At 39.6% G+C, this 25,982-nt stretch overlaps 2 protein-coding genes across 2 annotated transcripts in view; one reads left to right on the top strand and one right to left on the bottom strand.

Moving 5' to 3' along the window:
* Nucleotides 1-5,886, top strand: part of LOC114652648 (E3 ubiquitin-protein ligase pellino homolog 1-like) — a 96,686-nt gene extending 90,800 nt beyond the window's left edge. Inside the window, 2 exon segments of the mRNA XM_028803000.2 lie at nucleotides 5,282-5,767; nucleotides 5,769-5,886. Of these exon segments, the coding sequence (XP_028658833.2) occupies nucleotides 5,282-5,767; nucleotides 5,769-5,855 (573 nt within the window). The 3' untranslated portion in view covers nucleotides 5,856-5,886.
* A 6,495-nt stretch (nucleotides 5,887-12,381) lies between these two features.
* Nucleotides 12,382-25,982, bottom strand: part of rab1ba (zRAB1B, member RAS oncogene family a) — a 48,874-nt gene continuing 35,273 nt past the window's right edge. Inside the window, exons 5-6 of the mRNA XM_028803007.2 lie at nucleotides 25,436-25,567; nucleotides 12,382-17,411 (exon numbers count right to left, since the gene is read on the bottom strand). Of these exons, the coding sequence (XP_028658840.1) occupies nucleotides 17,217-17,411; nucleotides 25,436-25,567 (327 nt within the window). The 3' untranslated portion in view covers nucleotides 12,382-17,216. The remainder of the gene's footprint in view (nucleotides 17,412-25,435; nucleotides 25,568-25,982) is intronic.

Genomic DNA, 25,982 nt, shown 5'->3' with positions numbered 1-25,982 from the left:
TACAAACTACTAGGGAGTCAACCTTCCACACTGAGTGTTGGGCACTCCCTGGCACAGGGCCCTTGCCAAAGTGTCATCCTAGGCCATATGTAGGCGGTGTTGAATACCAATGAAGCAGAGTTTGACACCCCTGGCCCAGAGGAAGATGGGGCACAGAAATGGGAGAGATGCACAATGTGGGCAGGACAGTGGCAGAGGGGCTGACTGAGCCTGAATCCTTTGGAAGGCAGCCCAGTGAGTGGGCTTTGTCTTTTGGATTATTTCATACCTTGTCTCCTTTCATTGTTGTTTATCCCAAACTTCTCAATTTTTGCTTGACTACTCCTGCTGAGGGTGCTCACTTTTAAGTAGGGTGGAGACCGCCTTTGCCAAGTCCAAAACCACAACTGCTCGAGACTTTGCCTCACCTAGAATTGAAATGACTCTCATGCAGTTATGCTGTACCCCTGTAGATCCACTTTGGACAATTAATTTAATTATGTCAGACAATATCACCAGTCATTGAGGGGCTGAGATGTAGTGCTGAACATGCAGTTCGGACCCCAAACAAATTGTAAAAACTAACAAATGCAGATTCTGAGCAGTTAATTATTATAGAGATGTGTTAGGATAAATGTGTGTTTTTAGATGATTGTTGCATTTTTACTTGTAATAACCAAAAACCAAAGGCAGTGAAACTTTGTAGGCCATTTATTTATTTGAAGTATGGCTTTTCACCTGGCACCACAACGACGATTCTCTAAAACGAAACAAAAGTAAATGTAAAGTCCATGACGGCTGTTGAGCTGCACTGAAGTAAAGCTGAACTGAAACTTCACATTTTCAAGCTACTGCACATCATTTTTAGCTCCAACGTACCACACATTTCCACATCATCTTTCTAGTATGCCATTTCGGTGTCATTGTCTATCCTATTAAACAACAAATACGCTACAAAGATAAAACTGTAAAAATAGTCCGCTGTGTCGGCATAGTAGGCAGTACATGTGTCACTTGAACTGCTCAGACTGAATAAGCTCATTAAGCTTTTCAAAGTGTTTGCTACCTGCTCTTTCCAGACCTTATAAATAATTCAGTTTCTACTGTCTATTGTTTTATTGTTTTTCTTAAGGCCATGCTGCTCTATTCAACTCTTTTCAAACATTCAGTTACTTCTGTCCAATACCTGAGGTGGGCCACATTGGTACACGTGACACATTAGTGGTACCTGTGACTATTTCAGCATAGAGTACTGGCACCGTCCCATACCACACCAGTGAGCACCAGAACCACTTCCCAAATCTTTATGATACAATTGGTGACATTTCTTTTGTTTTTCCAGTTGCAGCACAGGCAGGTGAACTGACCTGCTCAGCGTCTCACAGTGTCAGTAGCGGGACTTGAACTTGCAAGCTCAGGATTTGAAGTCCAGAGGCTTAACCACTATGCCATACTCCCTGACAAAAACACTCGACTTTCTTTACAGGAATACCAGTGTTAACGAGTACATGAGAAATCGGAGGACAATCTGAACGGAGAGTTTCATGTGTTGTTTGGTCATTTGTTTTTAATTTTTAAACATAATATTCCAAAACAACGGAGCCCCAGTGATAACATGGGTAGAAAAATATAATATATTGTAGTAATGATTTACTATTTGTTCGCACGTTTTAATTAAAACTGTTGCTTTTATTTATGTAATTTGTGTGCACGTTTTAATTAAAACGTTCCATCGATTAAGTTAATGTGTGCACTCTCCAGAGCCGGCCATGTTTGTTGTTGTATATGAAAGGATATTGAAATGGATAGAGACACTGCAATAAAGCTACCTTTAGATTTGGGAAGGAGTTATGACAGCATTGTAGCGACTCCTGCCTTAGGAGGCAACACTGAGCAGGCCGCAGCTGGAAAGGACTCTCAGGGCTAACAGGCTCTACCGCCAATGCCATGACATCGCTGAAGTAGTTGTTCACTTCCTTGACGATTGGTTGCAAGGTGCCGAAATACTGCATGACTATCACTGCATGTACACAAAATGCTTGCGAATCACACCCAGCGTGGGGACGTTTTCATCAAATCGTGGGCACAAATTACATAAATAGAGGGAAAGTTTGTGGTTTTGTTCTACCGTGTCCTCTCCGGGGCTCCGTACAAAACAGAAAAAAACACTAATGTGGATTGGAAAACAGATGGACAAACATTCCGATTTTTCTTTTCGGTTTAACCTGAAGACAAGTGAACATTAAAATGCACATTTTCAGCCGTCCATTCCCATATATCGGCTGTCCAAACATCACGTTGTTGCTGTTCAGTTGTAAAAGTGCCAAACTGCAAAATTTGTGCTACGGTTACCTTATTTTACACAACAACATTTATGACCAAATGGTTTGAAAAATGAAGCAAATACTTCATATCAAGTTAGCCAGAAAGTATAATATGCTCCATTTATAAGATGGTACGACAGTCAAATCTGGAGAATAAAATGTATCAACCAAAGCAATTGCACTGGCGGCCATTTGAAGTACATGAAACCGCAGTTATTAAAGTTAGAGAAATGTCGGCCAATGTGTTTGGGGACACATGAAGAGAGCAGTTTTTCTAACAAGAAAAAGTCGGCACAACTGAATTCTCGACACTAACTTCGTCGTCAATGAAGTTCAAATGACTGGTGAACGCTAGTTTTCCTCTTTTCTAAGGTCAGATGTGGTATTGTATGCATGTGCACACAGTCAATTTTCTGTGCTAACAACCGTGCCCAGGTCAAGTAACAATCGAAATTTGTAACAGAAAAAAATCAATAATAGTGTTAATTCCATATATTTAATAAAATTAATAAGGACACGCTCAAACACCATTCTAACCAGTAGAATCACAATAATCGCAGTGAAATTGCATAAAGAACTTACACTTTGTCGAAATACTGACAGGAAGATGCTTCGCTTGGTGAGACCAGGCGGTGCTAATTTGGATGTTAAAAGTCCTTACAAAAGAGTAAACAAAAGAGAAAATACAATGAAATACACGTTTAAAGAAGGCAACGGGTTGTGATTTGTAAACAAAGACCATATTTGTCAAGACTGGTAGGTAAGACTGAGACTAGTTGATTGACATTAAGTAGAAATGTTTTCAAAATATCAAGGAACCCTTTGAAGCTTCATACACACAGTCCAGTCCCACCCCCTGAAAATGGCCATCTATCTGCCGCAGCCAGGTGTTACGTGGGTGTCCCCGTGGACTGGCCCAACCACTGGATTACCCTCACAGAAACACGCCACATGGCTGTTGTGCCATAACTGACACTCCCTCACAATGCAGGTAAGTGGTCTTGGATAATTTTGGGTTGATTGGAGGACCAGATTATCGTTGACGGATTACAGCATGTGCACCACGGGCAGCAGGTTTGGGCATACAGCAACCTAGCAGTGGAGATGAGTGGTGTGGTGGATGAGTTAACCCTCCATTGTCACCAGCGAGGAATCACACAGGGCCTTGTCCTACTGCTTCATGTCCTCGCACGTAAAGGGAGGCCATGAACCCCAGGCTTCCAGGTCAAAAGGGAGTGCTTGCTTATCCAGTTTTGCTAAAAGTGGCATAGAAGTGAAAAATGCTGCTCCATAATCCAAAGGTCCCGAGTTCAAATCCAGCTGCCTCGCTCTCGGGGAGAATGGATAGTGGAGAGGCAAAAGGAAAAGTGAAACAGGAAGGGGAGTGCAGCAGAGGCAGAGAGAAAGAGAAGATGTGCCTCATTGATAGAAACACATCTGGCCTTTGGGTCTACTAGACGTTCCATTCAGCAAAGCCTAATAAGCATTTACTTCAGACTGGGAGACCCCAAATTAGTAGTCAGCCTCTTCTTCTGAAGGTGTGAGACCGACAGTGTGCTTACTTGCACACTCGTAACCAGGATAAGGTGAGTAACTCAGTTAAGGCAGACACAAGTCCACCTGCCGATTTCTTCTTGGACAAAATGCTCCAATGTCATCAAAATTCACTGATATAAAAAATGAAGTCAGAAAGCGTAGTACAACGGACACGTACTGAGTATGAACTGCAGTCTGGTTAAAGGTTTATGTCACCACATAACCAGGTTACTCAGGGAAACATCTACTGGTTTTTCTAATCGGTATACATGGCATTTTTGAAACCGGGTTTCCATGAATAACCAGACATGTAAACACACAGAGAGGGGAAAGAACCTAAGCGATTCCTTGCTACTGCCATCCATGGTCTTTACAAACAAATGAGTGTGAGTGTGTGTGAGTTGTATGAGAAAGATGCCAGCAGGCCCAACTACTTGATTCCAAAAAGAGCATTGCAGATGATTCCACATTGGTGGTAGCAGGCTTCTAGGTTGGGCTGGGTCAAAGCTCGTCACTGCTTTGTAACTGTGTCTAGTTGTCTAATTCCCATCTTACACCATTTCTTTATGGTCTCCCCTATCTTCCAGGGTGACCAGTCCACAGACAAAATTCAGAGGTTAGAGGGGTAAAACCAACCATAGACTACTGATCCTTTAGGGGATGTCAAGGGATGTGATTGGAGGTAGAATTTTCCACTTTTATCCACAAATCTTGAACTGATTAACTTACTCATGGAAGATGTTATCAGACTTCCAGGAGCTGGTAGATTCTCTACCACAAACTAATTTGGGAATTTTAGGTGTCTTCTTAGTGGTGTGTCTGCTGCTTTAGCCTCTACTTACACATAAATATTAAGAGATTTCCGCACAACAGCCTTAGAATAATTTAAGAAACCTTCTGATCTATGTGGTTTTAACATTTCAGAGATCTTCACTTGAAAAGTTTCAGGCTTGCAGATTATTAAGTCGAGCTACCAAATTTAACAGCCACAAGAGGGGACCGTTTTGACGTACTGGAATTGTATTGGGTCTTCAGAGAAGAAGACTACTTTAGAATACGTTACTCAACAAGAACACGGCAGCACAAAAGTAAACTTGTTAAGGGCAAACTACACAAAGGCCGAAAGGTTCTTCATCACACTGAGTACCGTACATACCTGAAATATCATAGCAAGTAGAAGTGTAGGACCTTCAAAATTTCAAGTGGATGTCACTTTGATGTAATTAGGTGAGGAGGGCTTGATGAGTGGCCTGTTCTCATCAGCACTGTTGTAACATTCTAGGAGCAGACATTGCCTTGTTTTAGCTTTCCATTAAAATTTTGATGAATCAGTGGCGAGTCTTGATAATAGAGTATCGGCCCGTGGTGTTTAAAAAGATGGAGATGTGTGTCTGGCTTAGCTTCTAACTTCCCGATCTTGTCGCCCATTTTTTTTAATACAGGTGGAGAACGAGTCAAACACACTTCAGGACGGCTCCCTGATCGATCTGTGTGGCGCCACGCTGCTCTGGCGCATGCCCGAGGGGCTGAGACGGACACCCACGCTCAAGCAACTCGAGTCCTTAAGGCAGGAGATGAACGCAGCTCGCCCTCAGTGCCCCGTGGGCTTCAACACACTGGCCTTCCCCAGTCTAGCACAACGTGAGATTGTTGATAAGAAGCAGCCATGGGTCTACGTCAACTGTGGGCACGTGCATGGCTACCACAACTGGGGCTTTCGAAAAGAAAAGGGAGGCAGCGGGAATGAGAGGGAGTGTCCCATGTGCCGGCGGGTTGGCCCTTACGTACCCCTGTGGCTGGGGTGCGAAGGGGGCCTTTACCTTGACGCCGGACAGCCCACCCACGCCTTCTGCCCCTGTGGCCATGTGTGCTCAGAAAAGACTGCCAAGTGTTGGTCGCAGATCCCTTGCCCCCACGGCACACACGCCCTTTCACGCCGCTTGTCCATTTTGTGGCACGTGGCTGACAGGAGAGCAAGGCTACATCAAACTGATCTTTCAAGGTCCAGTAGACTGAACTGCAAGAATCCACCGAAGGGACTTGAGCGCCGGAGGAGCAAGGAACGAGGTTGGCGACGGGGGGGGGGGGGATGACTTGCAAATACAGACAATAAGAAGAGAGGGAAACCTTGTTACTTTTTTTTTTTAGATTTTGGAGAAAAAGAGAAAAAACAAAGAAACGTATACACTGTCCAGCCTGAGACCAACCTTTGGAAAACTCTTTATCTGCTTGTACGCGAGCCAAGTATGAAAACCCAGAGCAGAATGGTGGAAAACTGCTTCAAGCTCTTTTGTAGTTATATCTGCAGAATAAGAATCAAATGAACGTAAGCTTTCTTCGAAGAAGGGATTTATAACTTGGCATTCAGTTTGCACCTCTGTAAGAGAGAAGTTCCTGTCAAACACTGTGCATTTTCCAGAGCTCACCCTTTGCTGCTCGCTTACGGATTTGCGGTCAGGCCATTAAAGCACACCGGGCACTCATCCGTCCGTGGTCATGTAAACTCTGCTCTCGACAGCCACGCTGGAGGAGATGTGAAAAAGCGCAGCCCGCTGACGGGTTTCGGCCGCGACGCATTAGAATGTCAAGAACGCTCCTCTGTACCTCAAACTTTTCAATAGGCTGCTAGTAACATTTTTAAATACATTCTTTGGAAATGATGCTTAATCGGATTTCCTTTTTGATCTTGTTTTTCACTCTCCCAATATTGTATTGCCATGGCTAACTTGCAGCACAAGTGCTTTCTGTCTAGCATGACTTTAATCCCAGAGCCCCCAGGACCACCCCAGTCATACTGTGTGGCAAGACGGCAATCCAGGGCTGTGGCCCAGGAAAGAGGATGTTGGTCAAGAAATTTGAATCTGATATTCATACAGGTAACTGGCGCGGGCTGAAGATCGGACCACATCCAATGGGCAGAAATAATATAGGAGTTTGTGACAATTGCAAAGTGCACCACACGTCAACGGGTCATCTACTCCATAGCTTAGAGCACAATTGCCAAAAAGGAAACGACGACATTGGAAATCCGCTTAGGTAGAAAAGATGTAGAGGATTTACTGGGGGAACGAGAACAAAGGGGTGAAAGATTACAAGAGATACAGCAATGGATGGGGACGCGAGGAGCTTGGCTCAAATGTCACCCTCTAGAATAAACATCCAAAGTCTTAAATTACGGACAAATATTGACCCATTAATGCTACATATCATATTCACACATAATCTCCTACTGTATCTGTGTGTGCACATCCAGTGACAATACAGGCTGGGTGTCAGTACATGTCTAGACATCTTAGTTGTTTGTCAAGAATGTCGCACACCATTACTCAAAAGAGTGTGATGTGACCTCCCACCAGAAAGCGAGACCACTTTTGATTTTTTTGTCAGAAGTGGAAGGACATTTAAGCTTTATGTCAAAAATAATTGAAGCTTCTGCCAACACCTTCCCATGCTTTAAGCCCGATTATGCCAAGAACGCATCTCATGGATACGAGAAGGCTGTATATTGGCAGACATGTCTTTTTAGAACAAACGTTTGTGACTTCTGAACGTGCCCTTCCCTTTGAGTGGACTAAACAGTTGGTCCCTTCTCTACCCTGACTGCGTTGCACATCCATTTTTGTGTGTCACCAAAGCTTTTACTGAGCTTTCCCTGGCACTTGTTACAGTAGATGAGTGAGTTTGCTCGCTTGCTTCAAACACAGAACGCTCCTCACAGCTGCTATATACCCAAAATATTCCTGTCAAGGCTCTTGCACCCACCACCCATTCTCACTTTAATTTTCACAAATGCCTAACGTGGGGACCTCATCTGCTGAAGGCTGAACTGTCAAAACATTCTTTTAATTTTCAGCATTGTTAAAAGTACGGCTGTGTATTTAGATGTATGGCATACTACAGAATAAAACACATCTATTAAATGTATTTCACATACACATTATCTATTGCCACACCTGCATCAGGTAAAGAAAACGTGTGGTGTAACCTTTCCTAACAAAAAGTGTCTGGCCTTCATTGTTGTTATTTAAAAGTTGAATTCAATACTTCAGGATCTCACCTCATCAGAAAAAAAAGAAATCAACCCAACAGCCCGTCTGCAGTGGTGACCACACAGGCCATCGGAAATGTCCGCTGGCTGGGACGAATGAGACGGTTTTGTGATGACCCCCGGCAGCCCGACTCTCTGGTTCCTGTCCTGCTAGTGTTGCCCTCTTCTCTTGGTTCTTTGCTGTGTCAAATTTATAACAAGTGATGCTGCAGTATGTCTGCCTCCGTGAATCTTTGCTTTTTTTTTTTTTTTTACTAGAAAAATAAAATACTGTGATTCAAGAAGTGGAGTGTCTGTTGGTGTTACACTTTGTCCGACTTTTTATGTTTCGTAATGAGGATGTGGCTTTTCACCTCCAGCAGACATCACTACTATACTGCTGGTACTCCATCAATAATAGCCAACGGCATTTGGGGAGGTTTCCATACTCAGGAACTACCGCGGTCTTTACCTCGATTTGCTCAAGTTGGCTCCCCCAAAGATGTATTTCTCTTTTTAAACATAATGGACGAGATATTAAAGCTGATTCAAAATTGTGTTACCACAAACAGAGAAATGAGATCATTGGATTAATTTATTTACCCAACTACACTGAGTGGGCCGCTGGCAGAGGTGATCACTTGTGGATCCTACTCGGTGCCAACTAGACAGTGATGTCTGACATCTACAAGCCATCTATTTCTTTAAATGGATGGCAGCATCAGGCTCACTAGTACCAAGCATCAGTAGCGCGAGGTTTGGCCTGTCAGTCAGTGGCTTCTGGGTTACAAACATTTCTAAGCAATGACGAGGCGTGACATTAAAGGTCAGCAAGTTTAATGGTGGGAATTAAAATCCGTTAACTCCGATAGCCACTTTGAACCCAGTGCTGCCAGGGTAGACCCTGGCCATCCGCAACTCAATATTGCAATAAGCAAGTAAGGGAATTGAATGAATGGATCATTGAGATACACTTCTGGTGGGAAGTCTTCTTCAGATTATGTTCCACATGGCTGCTGGACACTGAATGGCGAGTTAGTTTTGCCAATAATCAGATTTTTAAATTCTATTCAGAAAAACAGAATCGCAAGAAATTAAACATCTTCTCTCCATTTCTCAGGATAGTGGAGCTTACAGACACACTACAACTGACTGGCATTTAGTATACACTCTGTTGGAATACTTGCTCTGCAACTAGAGCTATGGCCAAGAAACACAGTAAGTTTAAAAACCCCAAAGGGAGAGCATCACCACAAGGCAAATGAGAGGACAACATGTCTGACATTCTGGGCTGTTTTGGTCTTCATACAGCAACGTGCACATAACACCACCAGAAAACCAATGTGGCCGTGGATTTGTAGTACGAGGAGAGACAGGCAAGCATGTATAACAAGGGGACAGGATTGAAACTTTTAGACCTTTAAATCTATGAAGGGAGTAACCGTGAATGGTGATGGTCTAGTTATTTGTGCAAATAGAGTACCAGGTTAGTAAGTTATTAGGGTAGCACCTTTCCTCTTCTGTCATTTAGTACAGCGGTTCTCATGTTCGGACCAGAGGCCCCTGTGACTAAATCCAAGCAGTTTCTCCTTTTCATTTGGACTTCTACCATAACTAAGCAAGCAGTAATATCTGAAGGTCTACGCCGCACCAGCCAAAAGCCCAGCAGTCCAGGATTTTCAAATTATTTCTTCAAACCTTTTACCGAATAAAGCAAGAATTTGGGTGTATAATATTTTTGTTCCTTTTTTAACATTCTTGTTACTGAAGATTTTATATATTAAAAACACACCATTGTCCTTTAGCACTCATTATTTACAATGGTGTCCCCTCAGCTCATCTTTGTCAGTATTAGAATACAATTAGAGAGCAAACTCTACAGAAAATGCATGTTAAAATGACTTGAGTTAAGCATTCAAAGATAATGGAAAAGAAAATTCACCTTAACAAAAGGATAAGTGTCTGTCCAGCAGCTATGTCTGTCATTCCAACAGATGGCACAGCATAAACATTAACACTGCTTTTACATATCCCATAGCAAACGGCATATGCCAGACACACATTCACTGTATTTATCATTCCAAAGGTGGCACAACAAAGATTTGTAGTAATGCAAATGTTTGTGATGCACCATCTGTTGGAATGTGAAATGTATTTTATTATTATGCACTACAAAATATGTACATTCCAACAGATGGTGCCCTGCAAACATTAACACCGTGGTCTACGTTGAATTTAGATTTCAGATGGGTGGTAAACCTACTGCAATAAATACTTGCATCATACAATGCTGCAACTTTCTTAATGTAAACTAAGAGAAGGAAGAAAAGGTCAGCTAAACAAAGATTAATTAAAAGGTCAAATTTCCCCACTAGATGTTAAACTGGTTGGAACAAAACCCTGCAGCTACAGTGGGCCATGGGACCGAACTTAAGGATCAAAGCTTTAGAAACATGAGATGAAAACGAAATGCGCTACATGGAGTGAGAGCCTACTCTCCAATCAGACTGCATGTTTTTACTTGGTTGAAGACGGCAATATTACGGAGGAATTAGGTGAAGGTCACAATGATCTGATGGGAGAATCTCGAGGACTGCAGCTCCTTCAGGGTTTGCAAACAAAAAAAACAATTTATTTTGTGTTATTTTCTAGTACCTTTTCCATTCTCCTGTTTGAATGGCTGTAACAAACACTGCCAGATGATAATCAAATTCTCCTGTTTTTAGGACAACTTGAAGTGCGGTGAACCTATCAATAACTTACCCTATGAATAAAGACCACACAACACAAGCGCCAACTCATATTATCTTATCTCAATTGTCCATCTGCAGTACAGACCAAGTGATGCATTTCAGGAAAAGATAAAGCAGTTACACAGTTATAAAAAAATAAATATTTCATCTACTTATTTCATAATTTGACTATGTTTACCCAGTGATATGTCAGAAAAGAGAACTCAACAGAAAGCATGTGTAAAACTTACTGTAGAAAAACATTAAAACTGATATAAAAAAAATACAATTTCTTCTTTAAAACTCCCATTAATGATTCAATAACTTTCAGTAGTGTATCAAAAACACTAAACTACGAATACTTACAACTAATGTAAAATAGATGAAAATGTGTGCAGTCGTGGCCAAAAGTGTTGAGAATGACACGTGTTGGTTTGCACAAAGTTTGCTGCTTCAGATTACACTATGAAACGTTAGTAATTCTACTTCAGTATACCATAGAAACATCTGACAAAAAGATCTAAAAGCACCGAAGCAGCAAACTGTGCAAACCAACACTTGTCATTCTCAACACTTTTGGCCACAACTGTAAACTCCATACAGACAACTATCCATGAAAATCATGTTAAACTACTGTGCCCAAGTGCTGCACTACAAGAAAAATCAATTATTATATTGACATACAAATACTTATTAAAAAAAAAAAAAATCTGGATGAAACCTGATGCTCAGACAGCCCTATGAGAACATACAAAACAGACAACCACATGCAAGACCCCATTTTTAAAATGACCATATGTCGCAACATTACTTTCATTAGGAGCATTAAGGTTTATCCAGAAAGAGGAACCAATGGTGTTTAATTTTGCAGCTGTCCCAACAAGGGTACTCTCAGTGTCGACTGCTCGTGTACATAAACCCAAACCAGGAAGACCACTCTTGTACTGTAATCGCTAGAAAGCTGGCACAAGCTTTGGCATAATCCAAGATGTGAAGCAGGTATAAACTCACCACTTGCATGTTCTTATTAATAGGCAGTGTGTCCTGGCCATTTTTGTTAGAGATATTTACCTTATAAGGTGTCCCCCCCCCCCCCCCCATTTTTCCCCCAGGACATCCAGAACTCATCACAGTATAGACCAAAATGATGATCAGACGTGAATCACAGGTTATTGTAAATTCTTTAGCCTGAATAGCTCATTCCATTTTACTTCATAGATGTTTTGACCATATTGTGATAATGGTGAACGGACAGCCTACACAAAGTTGAATTCACTGTCATTTTCCAGAACCTTGTGACATGAGGTGTTGTATGCTGTTGTAATGATGGGCTGCATGTTCAGATTAGTTAGGAGTATTTAACAGTGAGAGTTTTTTTTTTTTTTTTTAATAAAAACAGTGACTGGAGAGCCAATCCTGCCACTAAACTTGGGGGTTGGCACCCCTGTCACCATAAAAAAACCTTCCACTGTTCAAGTGTGGTGCTGAGGTGTCACCTGCTGCACTCGGGTCCCAATCCAGGTGGTTTGGCGTGTGGTGTGTGCGGCAACACGCTGTAATCAGCACGGACTCCCAACCTCCTCTTCCTCCTTGTTGTACTGCCAGGAAAAACACCCCACACACCATTATCAACAGTCTGTCCTGTTAATACTCTTAATAATTGCTGGCTTGGTTATTACTGAATTGTAGGTTCTTTCACTCAGAAAACAGACGACTGGAGAACAACAATAATACATTATTATAAAATCAAAACAGAGAAAACCTCAGATGCTAAAAGTAACACTTTGTGTGTAATAATCACAGGAGTATTTATTTTTAAAACCCATTATACTGTGCAACAATGTTTTCTTTACATGAACAATTAGTGTTCGGAAAATGGGGGTAAAGAGATAAATACTTTGCAATAACAAATTTGTTAGAACTTTACAATTAAGAATAAGGTATACCATTTCACCCTCCCTCTCCATCCACTGATCCCAGGAACAAAAAATCACAAGTTCTTCAAATTTACTAAAACTGCTCCAAATCCATGCAAAATCAGGACAGTCCTTCAAATAATTTCAGTTCATTCAACTGCTGCATTTTCCCTCACACAAAGAACACTGAAATTTTAAGGTATAAAGACTTCAAAGTTATTTGGTCTTCTGTTGCAATAAAAATGCATCTTTCTTCGATAAACTTTACTCCAGTTCAAAGACGTACAGTTTTCCAAGCCTTGTCCACTGAAACCCCAACAGCCCTTGGTTCACACTCAGATGAAGCGAAGGGTTATGTCAATGCTACCAATACTTTTAAAGCAGTAAAAGCAGCGTTGAAAATCAATTTGGTACTGTTTTAATCCAAAGTATATTTATTAATATATATTACCTTATAAGACAAACAAGAAAAAAAAAAAGTTTGTCAATACGCACAAATTACATTCTATTACAAAGGGCTTCCCAGGCATGAGGCTTAAGATTTTCTTTGTTCTAAATTTTAAACAGCTTTTTTGAATGACAAGAACAAAACAAAAAATAACTAAATCCCCAATATAGTCAATGCAAAACATTAGAAACATTTCTTATCTGGAAACAGAGAACTGAAGGAAGTGTACAAAAGAACAGTAGAAGTGACCCGAGTTGAATCTCTAGTCAGAAGTGCAAAATAGCTTTTTGTTTCAGCTATAAAAAGAAACTGCATTTATGGTTCCAAAGTTGTATTTTAATATTCATGCCACTGCTAGACCCATATCTGAAGCTGCACAAAATAGCCAGTAAAAAGAAGAACTCCTTGAAATAGATGTGGGGGACTGTTCAAATAGTAATCAATTTGAATATAAAAATGAAGTGGTGGTCTCCCATTACAATTTCTTCCATACTGCACATTAACCATTTCTCACAACAGTGCTATAGAAGAACTAAATGTAAAAAGGTTTTGCACATACTGTAGCTCTCAAAAGTGTTTTTAAGAAGTTAACCCACAAAAACTCCCACACAAAAACGTAACTGTACTGAGAAATTAGTGGATAAAATTAACATTAAAGAACCTGCCAAAGATATGGCTGACATTCTTCTCTAAAAAATAAATGTCTGAAATGAAATTGCCAATTTCCATTTTGTCTCCAATGCTATATGATTTTATGATCTTAGCGGCAGACAGGGTAAAATACTGCAGAGTTGACGCGGATTAATTAAAAATGGTTAAACACATCCTACTGCCTAAACTTATATACAGTGAGGAAAACTAATGAACAGCAGAAGTGGTCAGTGTGGGCTCTGCTGTGTGAGTTTACATATAAGCAGCAGCTACTTACTCCAACACATTTGTCTAAAATGTATTTATCTCAAGGTCCAACAATAAATGTTAGTATATAAAATATAACTGGGGTGCTAAAAAAAAAAAAGTGACAGTTCGTGAAAATAAACTTCAACATAAGAGAATTTACTTTGTTTGAATGGTTTGGTTATTTGAGGAATACAGTATGAAATCAGTATACCAGCTGGTAATATTTCCCTAGAAGAATGTGAAATATTAACTTGTTAATCAGTAAATTTTAACTGAAGGATATGAACTTATAGGAATGACTACAGCGTATATTAACATATTAAAATAATATATAAAAAATACAACATTCTGAGGCCACAGCATCTCCTTTCGCGAGTCAAATGTAAACAGGCAAAATAGGTACCTGAATGCACAGAAAACTAATGGAATATTAAGCCGGGAGAATACTTGAACAAAATGATATTTTGCTGAACATTATAAAAAGCCCCCCAGTTTTTCTGGAGGAAATTTTGGTCTAGAAAATGGCAAATATAGTGACATTATTCGAATAAATTAAGAATATCTTTAAAGACAAAATATACCCTCCCACAGGGATAGAAAGCTTGTATAAAAAGATGCAATAAAAAGTTAAGGTGGAACTGTTGCAATCCCAACCAAGGATGTCAAAACCCTATAAACTAAAATTAACAAGGAGTATAAATGGGAATGGTGTACCATTCACAAAAAAGCAAAAGACATCAGCTTTAGAGTACATCTGGACTTGTGTAAATTTAATATTCTAGGGACAAGGCTAAACCTGGGAGGTTATATTATTGCCATCAGCCATGCTGCTCCATTTGAACATAGCAACGCCTCACTGGAACTCTGAAGTTAAATATACTCTATTTAATCTTATACAAATTAATCAAATATCACAAAGCTTAAATTAAAAATATATTGGATAACAGAAACCCCCCCCCCCCCCCCCCCCCCCCCCGTAATCTGAGCCAAAAAAGTGCCAGTGTCTGGAATTAAACAAACAAAACTACATTTTAATCACCCTTCTAATCACTACATCTTACCTAACTAGTCTGTGTCACGCTGTTATTTTCTCAAGGGAATTAAAATATAATTTGGTATTCTACAAAAGGTTAAGTCAGGTAACTCAAGATAACATCTGCTAAACTAAGACTTTTCTCAAAATTTTGCTTGGAGGATGAAGATGGAAAGTATAAAGTTGAAATTGTTTGTAATATTGATATCAGATATGTCTGACAAATAAAAACCTTTGACTGGGAGAAAAAAGCAAAAAAAAAAAAAAAATTCACAAAAAAGCGTTGAAAAATCTCTTATGCAGTGGATCAAACTTCATACTGTGTTCTGTGGGTCTATGTAGGACACGTATTGTAATTTGATGTTTATTTTAAATAGTGAGTCTAATTAACTGGCAATGCTCAATTTACTTTGGGTTTTTCCAATTATGTTTCTATACTGCGACCCTCCTGAGAGAGGTAATGAAACTTAATAAGCTACTAAGTGCATTATTAAGTTCCACTATCATATCCACTATCTAAACTAGTATCCCTACCCTATAAGAGTAGCATACTCTAGTGCAGGAGGTGCAGGGTGTGTGTGTGTGAGTGTTTTTTTTTTTTTTAATATAAATAATTAAAGGCAATTCAATTTTTTGATAATGCATATAGTCACACTGGAAAAAATAAAAGCATACCTAGATTTTTTCCATTACACTAAAATCAGGCTACCTTTTAGACAAGAGACTTCAATTTATAAAAATGAATTTGGGTAGATATGGGTCTCCCTTGCAATTTATAAAGGCAAATTAGATTTTTAATGATACGTTCAATGAACCTATCACACGCATAACAGAAGTCTTCAAAAGAATACTGAGAAAAGTATAAAATAGAAGTATACAGGAAGCCATCCGAAGCCACTAGTGAAGCACATCATGAGCTGTCACAATGGTTCAATTTCACTCTCACTGCAATACTCTGATCTACAGATTGGCTGGCCAGTTTTCTGTTGCCACCTGAACAATTACCAGATATTGCACTGCAGCACAAAAGCAAAGTATAAATATCTTTCAAAATCATGTGTTTAATAAGTCCACCAGCCAGCACAGGCACTCTTGAGCAGTGAGGCACTGATAGAAGAGGTATCCAGAAAGGAGCTTTATATTTCTGATACAGGATGACAGAATCACAAACATGGATGCAGGGAGCTGAAAATCCACTGGCTGCAAGCTTAAAGCTGAACCCCAATAGATTTAATTCTTAGTTTATCTATAACTTTAAACAAAGTATGTGTGCAAATGACACACATTAAAAAAACAAGGTGAGGTTGAGAAAACAGATGCTTCCTCAGGATAACATACGATATACTTGCACAGACTTCAATGAAACATTGTTAAAGAAATGTCAATCGCCTTTAGTAATCATGTTAACAAGTAACTTACTTTTTATTTTACAACTGTATATTTGTACATAAGAAACCTGCAGCCATTGAAAGAACCCAAATAAAGCAATAATAAGGGGCAAGCAGTGTATTTTTGTCGATGAAAAACACAACTAAGGCGCTCTGTTTGCAGAGCGCCTACAAATGTGGTAACTGCAATAGTTTGACAGAAAAAGTGGAGTTTTTTTTTTTTTTTTTAGAGGATGTAAGGTTATTTGAAGTGTTTCAGAAGGATGGTAAAAAGCATGATCTGCAAAGCATGAATTTCTTTCATGGTTACAGTCATTGCAATACTTACAGTAAGCAGCAGGCCATCAATATGAAGGAGATATTCCAAAAGGAGATAAAAAAGGAGCTTGAACATGAGTTATAGAAGCAAAAACTATCACAGCTTCATAAAGCAATGCAGAGAAATTCACAAGTAGTAATGCTTTTGGACAAAAACAGCCAAACTGAAATTCAAAATAAAACAGAAACTACAATCTGTGGTGTGCTTCATTGCAAACAAGCAATAGCTGACTGGAAGGGAACCAGGAGTTCATATCCGGCCCATGCTTGGAGACCAGTCTTTCCACATTCCCTTCTGAAACAAAAAGGCCTGAAGTGAGGAAGCCATCAGACAGCAATGATAATATGCTTTAGGCTTCAAGGACAAGCAATAGTTAGGAAACTGTAATAAAAAATAAAAACGCACACACAACAGGAATAACCCAAAAGAGAAAAAAAAATTAAGACAAATATATTGCCATTAACTTTGTCACTTCCCTCTTCTGTTTTTTTCAGTTTGATGCTGTCCAAGCCACATTTTCTCATTACCCATGTCATCCCAAACCCACCCTTCCAACCTCATCCATCATTCTTCCAGGTGAAAGAGAGAGAGCAAGGAACTGTTTTCATTGTGTTTTAACAGCAGCTACCACCAGACTGCCTCACAGGAGTGCTGTCAATTTTTACATTAGGCTTGTCTCCAGCAGCAGTTGCTCCTGGGCCCATGCGTTTCTTTATCTCTGCCGCCATTGTCATGAAGGCCTGTTCCACATTGGTGGCATTCTTGGCACTTGTTTCTAAGAAAGGGATTGCCAGAGAGTCTGCAAATTCCTGTGAAAACAGAAATAAAAATTGATTGATTTTTTGAAAACCAATAGTACACAAAGAAAACTAAGTTTTAAATAAATCTATAATGGTGCACCAACAAAAGCATCAAGATAAATGTGGACACAAATACAGTACCCAGCTAGTGATTTGTTGTTTCCATTTCAGATAATCAGCGTACAGCAATATAATTTAGTGGGATTTCACAAAAATTATAAAACGTTAGCAGCTTTAAGTTTGGTCTCTTGAAATGGTGCGCCCACTACTTAAGAAGAGCTCGCATATACTTTCCGTAAAGAAGGTGTCCAAATCAAGATATACAGTGGGTACGGAAAGTATTCAGACCCCCTTCAATTTTTCACTCTTTGTTATATTGCAGCCATTTGCTAAAATCATTTAAATTAATTTTTTTCCTCATTAATGTAAACACAGCACCCCATATTGACAGACAAAAAAAAAGAATTTTTGAAATTGTTGCAGATTTATTAAAAAAGAAAAACTGAAATATCACATGGTCCTAAGTATTCAGACCCTTTGCTCAGTATTTAGTAGAAGCACCCTTTTGAGCTAATACAGCCATGAGTCTTCTTGGGAAAGATGCAACAAGTTTTTCACACCTGGATTTGGGGATCCTCTGCCATTCCTCCTAGCAGATCCTCTCCAGTTCTGTCAGGTTGGATGGTAAACGTTGGTGGACAGCCATTTTTAGGTCTCTCCAGAGATGCTCAATTGGGTTTAAGTCAGGGCTCTGGCTGGGCCATTCAAGAACAGTCACAGAGTTGTTGTGAAGCCACTCCTTCGTTATTTTAGCTGTGTGCTTAGGGTCATTGTCTTGTTGGAAGGTAAACCTTCGGCCCAGTCTGAGGTCCTTAGCACTCTGGAGAAGGTTTTTGTCCAGGATATCCCTGTACTTGGCCGCATTCATCTTTCCCTCGATTGCAACCAGTCGTCCTGTCCCTGCAGCTGAAAAAACACCCCCCACAGCATGATGCTGCCACCGCCATGCTTCACTGTGGGGACTGTATTGGACAAGTGATGAGCAGTGCCTGGTTGTCTCCACACATACCGCTTAGAATTAAGGCCAAAAAGTTCTATCTTGGTCTCATCAGACCAGAGAATCTTATTTCTCACCATCTCAGAGTCCTTCAGGTGTCTTTTAGCAAACTCCATGCGGGCTGTCATGTGTCTTGCACTGAGGAGAGGCTTCCGACAGGCCACTCTGCCATAAAGCCCTGACTGGTGGAGGGCTGCAGTGATGGTTGACTTTCTACAACTTTCTCCCATCTCCTGACTGCATCTCTGGAGCTCAGCCAAAGTGATCTTTGGGTTCTTCTTTACCTCTCTCACCAAGGCTCTTCTCCCCCGGTAGCTCAGCTTGGCCGGACGGCCAGCTCTAGGAAGGGTTCTGGTCGTCCCAAACGTCTTCCATTTAAGGATTATGAGGGCCACTGTGCTCTTGGGAACCTTAAGTGCAGCAGAAATTTTTCTGTAACCATGGCCTGATCTGTGCCTTTCCACAATTCTGTCTCTGAGCTCTTCAGGCAGTTCCTTTGACCTCATGATTCTCATTTGCTCTGACATGCATTGTGAGCTGTAAGGTCTTATATAGACAGGTGTGTGGCTTTCCTAATCAAGTCCAATCAGTATAATCAAACACAGCTGGACTCAAATGAAGGTGATCTCAAGGATGATCAGAAGAAATGGAAAGCACCTGAGTTAAATATATGAGTGTCACAGCAAAGGGTCTGAATACTTAGGACCATGTGATATTTCAGTTTTTCTTTTTTAATAAATCTGCAACAATTTCAAAAATTCTTTTTTTTGTCTGTCAATATGGGGTGCTGTGTGTACATTAATGAGGAAAAAAATTAATTTAAATGATTTTAGCAAATGGCTGCAATATAACAAAGAGTGAAAAATTGAAGGGGGTCTGAATACTTTCCCGTACCCACTGTATCTAGCTTGGATGCCGCAGTCAAGAGCTTTTGCAAGAGACTATATATTTAACATTGTAAAAGTAAGTAACACCTTAATATGCAGCCTTCAAAACTACTTCATCAAGAAAAGAATTATTCTAATTGAACTAAATACTGCGGTATCCATATTACTAACCGAGAATGCTAAACCGGATGATGGACGCAGGCACATCCGGCCATGGGCCGTAGCTGCAAAAAGACGTACTGCGCCGGCGCAACAAACAGTCCGCGAGAGTCGGCTGAGGACCCGAGAAAGGCGGACAAAAGAGGGCGAGAGAGGCGGATGAGGGTCCACGAGAGACGCAGGCGCAAAAAGAGTCCGACAAGAGCACAGAAAACAGGAGTGAGCACATACAGAAAGGAGTCACAAAAATGAGGCTCAACAAGCACCAAAATAAGGAAAAAAAACATTAAAGAGCACTCAAACGAGGGGAAAGCACGAAACACATTGCACACGAAACTAAACACACCAAAAAAAAAGAACAGACGAGCGCACAATAGCAAGGCACGACCATACCCCCGCCACCCTACAGGCACGGGACGGGACACACACCAAGAGGGGAATTCAACAAGCCCATGGAAGACCAAAAAAAAGAACACAAAACCACCCCACAGACCCTACAAGCAAGGGACGGGACACACACAAAGAGGGGGATTCAACAAGACACAGGAACACAAAAAGAAACAAAACGCTCGCGCAACAACGATCCCCCCCACACATCCATAAGAAAAAATGTCTCGACTCCAAAAACGCAAAGCTCAACTAAAGCTTCTAACTAACGATGTACCTAAAAGTAAAAACTTTATGAACTGCATTAGATCCTACAATAGTTCATTTGCTTTTGCATATGCTTTTGATATATATAATATCAGGCCACCAAAAGCCAATGGACCATACTGCTTTCGCATATGTGCACAAATACTGCATCGCATTGGAACAGTGCACCCTGAAACAAATCAACAACGCAAATATGCACAAATCTACATCCTAGATCCACATTACGCAATCTATCAATCAAAGTGTTGCATCGCAACAGGCACGGATTCAAAACGAAACACCTCCCGTCTCAGACATACGTTAATGGCAGCGAAGGCTACAACGGGCTTCTCACACAGCACAGGCAAATCGATTACAGCTCCAAAACAACACGTCCCAAATACTACACATGCAACAACGCGCCTCTCAAACGGCACAAGCAAAACATACACCAGGAAAATTCATACGGATTAATGAATGTCATTTGCAATCATTGTCATTCAGTTCACTTCCCTGAAGAAACAACTGGCAATACAAGTAATACATTTACACGTTGTTGACAAAAGGGTCAAATTAGACTGCCTTCTTTACATTCATATACTGAATATCTACAGAAGCTTATAACTGACGATGTACCTGAAAGTTAAATCTTTATCAACTGCATTAGATCCTACAAATCGGTATCCACTATGAACATTAACGGTGGCACTGCACGTGACATCCGTCTTGAAAAAATGTTGTTTATTGATGAATGTTCAATGACATGAAGTCACTTACTCAACACCATTCATAAACTTCTACAAACGTTTATGAATAATAATATTCCATTTGGAGGAAAGGTACTTTTGTGAGGAGGAGATTTTAGACAGTGATTAGCTATTCTTCCAGATGCCATGCACTCAGCTATTGCTCAGTGCACCTTAAAATACGCAGACAATTGGCATTACTTTCAAAAGATACAGTTAGTAAAAAAGATACGATGTCCAGAACCAGATCATAACAATTGCTTATTACAACTGAGAGATGGTACACTCACCCATACAGAAGGACTTCAGCCACATATTATTACAATTCCTCAAGCCTTTATCTGCGACGACTTAGTTACAGAGACATTTGGAACAGCAATCTCATTAGACCAAATGCCCCTTTTAACACAACGCACTATATTATGTCCAAAAAATATTAATGTGGAAAACATAAATACCCAAGTCATTCCATAACTTCCTGGAGAGACACAACTCTTTCTAAGCTCTGACAAACTTGACTCTGATCACAACAATAACCATCTTAAATGACCTTACAAGTTCTGAGCTGGAATTACCTTTTACACTTAAACGGCGTGTACAAAGAAATTTTCAAATAAACCTTTACACTGTGCCACACACTTTATTGTTTGATTTCTATTTGCATCATCTACACAGTCACACTATTCTATATCTCATTCATACATCACGCTCTTTGTCATTCCCAACACCAGGGGTTGGCGAGCGAAGCCCACCCCACAGACCCTACAAGCAACGGACGGGACACACACAAAGAGGGGGATTCAAACAAGACACAGGAACACAAAAAGAAAGAAGACGCTCGCGCAACAACAATCCTCACCCCCCCCCCCCCCCCCACCCACACACACACACACATCCATAAGAAGTGACACCCAAAGCCACATATTCTAAAGTGAACGTCAACACCTTCACACTAGACAGCATAGGTGTCAGCATTGGTGGATCTCCTTACAATAAAGCACTATTAACCGTTCAACTGCAGAAAAGGAAACATATTAACAGTGACTGCGATCCTCCGGAGTGGCAGCAAATCTGTTAATAAATGGTCGTACATGTCACTCAATATTCAAAATACCGGTCCCAATCACAGAGACATCAGTATCCACTATGAACATTCACAGTAGCAATGCCCGAGACATCCGTCTTGCAAAACTGATAATTATTGATGAATGTACAATGGCATCCAGTCACTTACTCAACACCATTGATAAACTTCTACAAACGTTTATGAATAATAATATTCCCTTTGGAGGAAAAGTTCTTTTATTAGGAGGAGATTTTAGACAATGCTTAGCTATTGTTCCACATGCCATGCGCTCAGCTATTGTTCAGTCCACCTTAAAATACGCAGACAATTGGCATTGCTTTAAAACAATACAGTTGGTACAAAACATGCGATGTCCAGATCCAGAATATAACAGTTGGCTAATACAACTGGGAAATGGTACACTCACAAATACAGATGGACTTCACCCAGATATTATTTCCATTCCACAATCCTTTATCTCAGACGACTTAGTAAAAGAGATATTTGGAACAGCAATCACATTAGACCAAATACCCCTGTTAACACAACGCACTATATTATGTCCAAAAAATATAACACAAAACAGGGTTTATGCAATGGCACACGGTTAGTCGTCAACACCATGACACGCAATGTTATTCAAGCGACAGTTCTTACAGGATCACATGCTAACAATACTGTTCTCATTCCTAGAATTGACCTTACAAGTTCTGAGCTAGAATTACCTTTTACATTGAAACGCCGACAGTTCCCCATTAAACCTGCATTTGCCATGACCACCAACAAATCACAAGGACAAACCATGGACAAGGTTGGCATCTACCTCTCTGAACCCGTTTTTGGACATGGACAACTTTATGTTGCCTTCTCACGTGTTCGCCGTTCATCTGACGTTAAAGTTAAAATTATAAATAATCCATTCCAAGGAAGACTCATTCAAGGACAAGACACCATCTTTACTACTAATGTTGTATACAAAGAAATATTCCAATAAAACATTAATATATGACAAACACTCTATTTGTTATTTCTATGGGCATCATCCAAAGCTGCACACTATTCTATATCTAATTCATACATCTGACTCTTTCTCATGTCCCAACGCCAGGGGTTGGCGAGCGAAGCCCCCTAGTACAGAACAGATATAGACAGTCCAGTGTTCAATTAAGCAGTACAGCTAAACATAAAAGAGTGGGAGAAATGACTAGTAGCACATTAATTGCAGCATACAATATAATCACACAGCATTCCAAATGACTTTACATTTTTTATTCTCAAGATCTGACAATTTGTTACACCAACAAAGATCTAAAAAATGACCCTTGCCTCAAGCCGATTATCAATGCTGCATGTCCTTAAAAATTTGTATAACACCAGAGATTCTCAGTAGCTAAACTTGCATGTCATCAAGCTTAGTGGAGTCCAGTGTGAGGGGTTTGCTCTGATTGTTCAACTCAACAATTGAACCAAGGATGGACATTTAACCATTGGTCTTTGTCTTCTAAATAAAACAAATCCTGCTCCGAGATGCTTAATTAGACACACATATTCAACACTTTTTTTTAGCAACATCACAATTTAAGATCTAATTGTTAAAATATCTAGACTACTTCCTTACTAATTTAGCCAAAAGTGACAGACATGTTACCATCTTTTGTGTTGATCTTTTGAACTTGTATATCTTTTTTGATATGGCACTACACCTTCTCATTTCCTATACTGAACTTTTTTTATTTACCCATGATTCAATAATTCCTGTAATATCATATAATATCACAACATTAAAATTTTTAGAGATAACATAGCAGTTAAATGTTTAAGAGAAAGCACGCAATGACTGTCAGAAGTTAAGGAGACATTTCATATGAAAAACCTTTACATATTATTCACCATGTAATGAGATGTCTCAGGTTAAAAACTAACACTACTAGCAGCTTCATAAAATTAAGACTCAATTTGAATGGATTTCATATTTTTAATAGTGCTACTCATTATTAAATGAAACAGTTTAGAATTCTTACACTGCAAGCCTAGCACGTCCCTCTTTAGATATAAATTCATAAGGCATGTTTACGAAACATTGACACATACACAATTGTGGTCAATATTACTGATACCCTTGGATTTTAGGGATATTACATACAAGATCTTAGGAAAAAACTGTAAAAGTACCAACTTTTGACCATCAGAATATTTTAACATGATGTCCAAAGTTACACTACAAAAAGATTTCTGTTCAACTTGTATGTAGGCTTTTTTCCCCCCACAGAAGAAAATCAAAATAAGACGTAGATAATATTAAAAGCACCCTATTCTAATACCTGGTTGCACAACATTTGGCGTTGATGACAGTCAACTTCCAAACATGTCTTGTAGCCATCCTTCTCCAACTCTTAACTTTAAACATGTTGTAGGCTCTTCAATGTTTGTAGGATTCCTTTTACCGATAGCAGATTATGAAGGTGTGCACACAGTTTGAGTTTAGGACTCTGCTGTGCAGTTTAACAAGTCTATCTTTCCATTTTAACCATTCTTTTGTTTCTGAATATGTGCTTTGGGTTATTCCTCTGCTTGAGAACCCATGACCTTCGACCCATACCAAGACTTTATAACTCTTGGCAGCATATTTTGCTCTAAAAAGCACTGGTAATCCTCCAATTTCCCTTAATACATTCAAGACCTAAGCTCCATCATATTTAACTATAGTTAGGGTGTACTTTTATTTATTAACTTCATGCCATAGCCCAGTCATTAATAGTAAAAGCCATACTGAATATTTGAAAGTGGACCCTAAGTCAACATTAACAACCAGTCTCATACAATGTGCATATATGCTGTAATAATCAGTTTTTCAAACAGTGAGAGCACTGATATAGGCCTGAGCTTCCATTTTTGGATCGATACGTTTATTCTATTGTGCTTCACCAAATAGCACTGAAATACTAGGAGCATCTTTTGTGTCAAACTGGCTCCAAATGTTAGAATCTTGCACAACCACCACACTTTCTTTGAAAATACCATACCTTAACTTTCCTTTCACCTGAAAAAAAAATATTTACTGTATTCCATTGACTCCTCCTATCCTGCCCCATTTTATCATTTTATAACATGTACATAAACAAAATATGCACTCTGTGCTGACTGACTTGTACTGGACATTAACAGAACTGAAAAGAAATTTTTTGATTTCATGATGTCGATATAAACCAACATCTTGACAGGCAGGAAAGTTTGTAGCAGACCTGGCAGTCAAGTATTAAGAACAAAAACAATATGTAAATCATCTTTAAAAGAGACCAACATGATATCTAAAAACTTCTACCTGGTACTAGAACAACTGGGTTCAAAAGTCAATAGCTGAGGTATGGCTACATCATCTAATATATGAGAGTAAAAACTTGGAAAATTGCTAAAGATTTAGTAGAGCAATCTAATCTAGTAATAAATAAATGTGTGTGCCTGTGTTAAATGAGCACATTTCTTACCTTAGCTGTGGTATAGTCAACAACTTTTTTTGTTGTCAGATCACATTTGTTTCCCACTAGCAGCTTGTTAACATTTTCACTGGCATAACGATCAATTTCTTGCAACCACTGTTTCACATTGTTGTATGACTCCTGATGAGAATGAATGGAAGGAGGGAAAAAAAAAAAAAAAAAAAAAAGTTGAGACAACCTAAAATTACTGATCATAGCACAACATTCTCAAGCCTGCAAAATCTAATCCACAGTAATGGAGTGTAAATCAGTTCTGATTAAATTACTTTTAAATTTTCACTGATCTTTTCTTATACAGGTAAAATTCCGTTACAACGTACTTCCAGGGACCTAAAAAATATTTTGTTAATGAAAATTTCGTTGTAATGAGATTCTGTATTTGTGCTATAGTGCTTTCTTTAACTTGCATCCAGGCGTCTGCAATCATTTCAATAGCTTCTTTTCTTCTTCTGTCTACAAGTTATGCGGACGAGAATTTTTCTCAGTATTTCCTTGCGATAACACTTTCAGGGTGCGAATGATGTCCAAATCCAAT

The sequence above is a fragment of the Erpetoichthys calabaricus genome, chromosome 1 (genome assembly GCF_900747795.2).
Source record: "Erpetoichthys calabaricus chromosome 1, fErpCal1.3, whole genome shotgun sequence".
Lineage (NCBI taxonomy): Eukaryota > Metazoa > Chordata > Cladistia > Polypteriformes > Polypteridae > Erpetoichthys > Erpetoichthys calabaricus.
The sequence above is the reverse complement of the archived record's forward strand: the minus strand, read 5'-3'. Positions and strand labels throughout refer to the sequence as shown.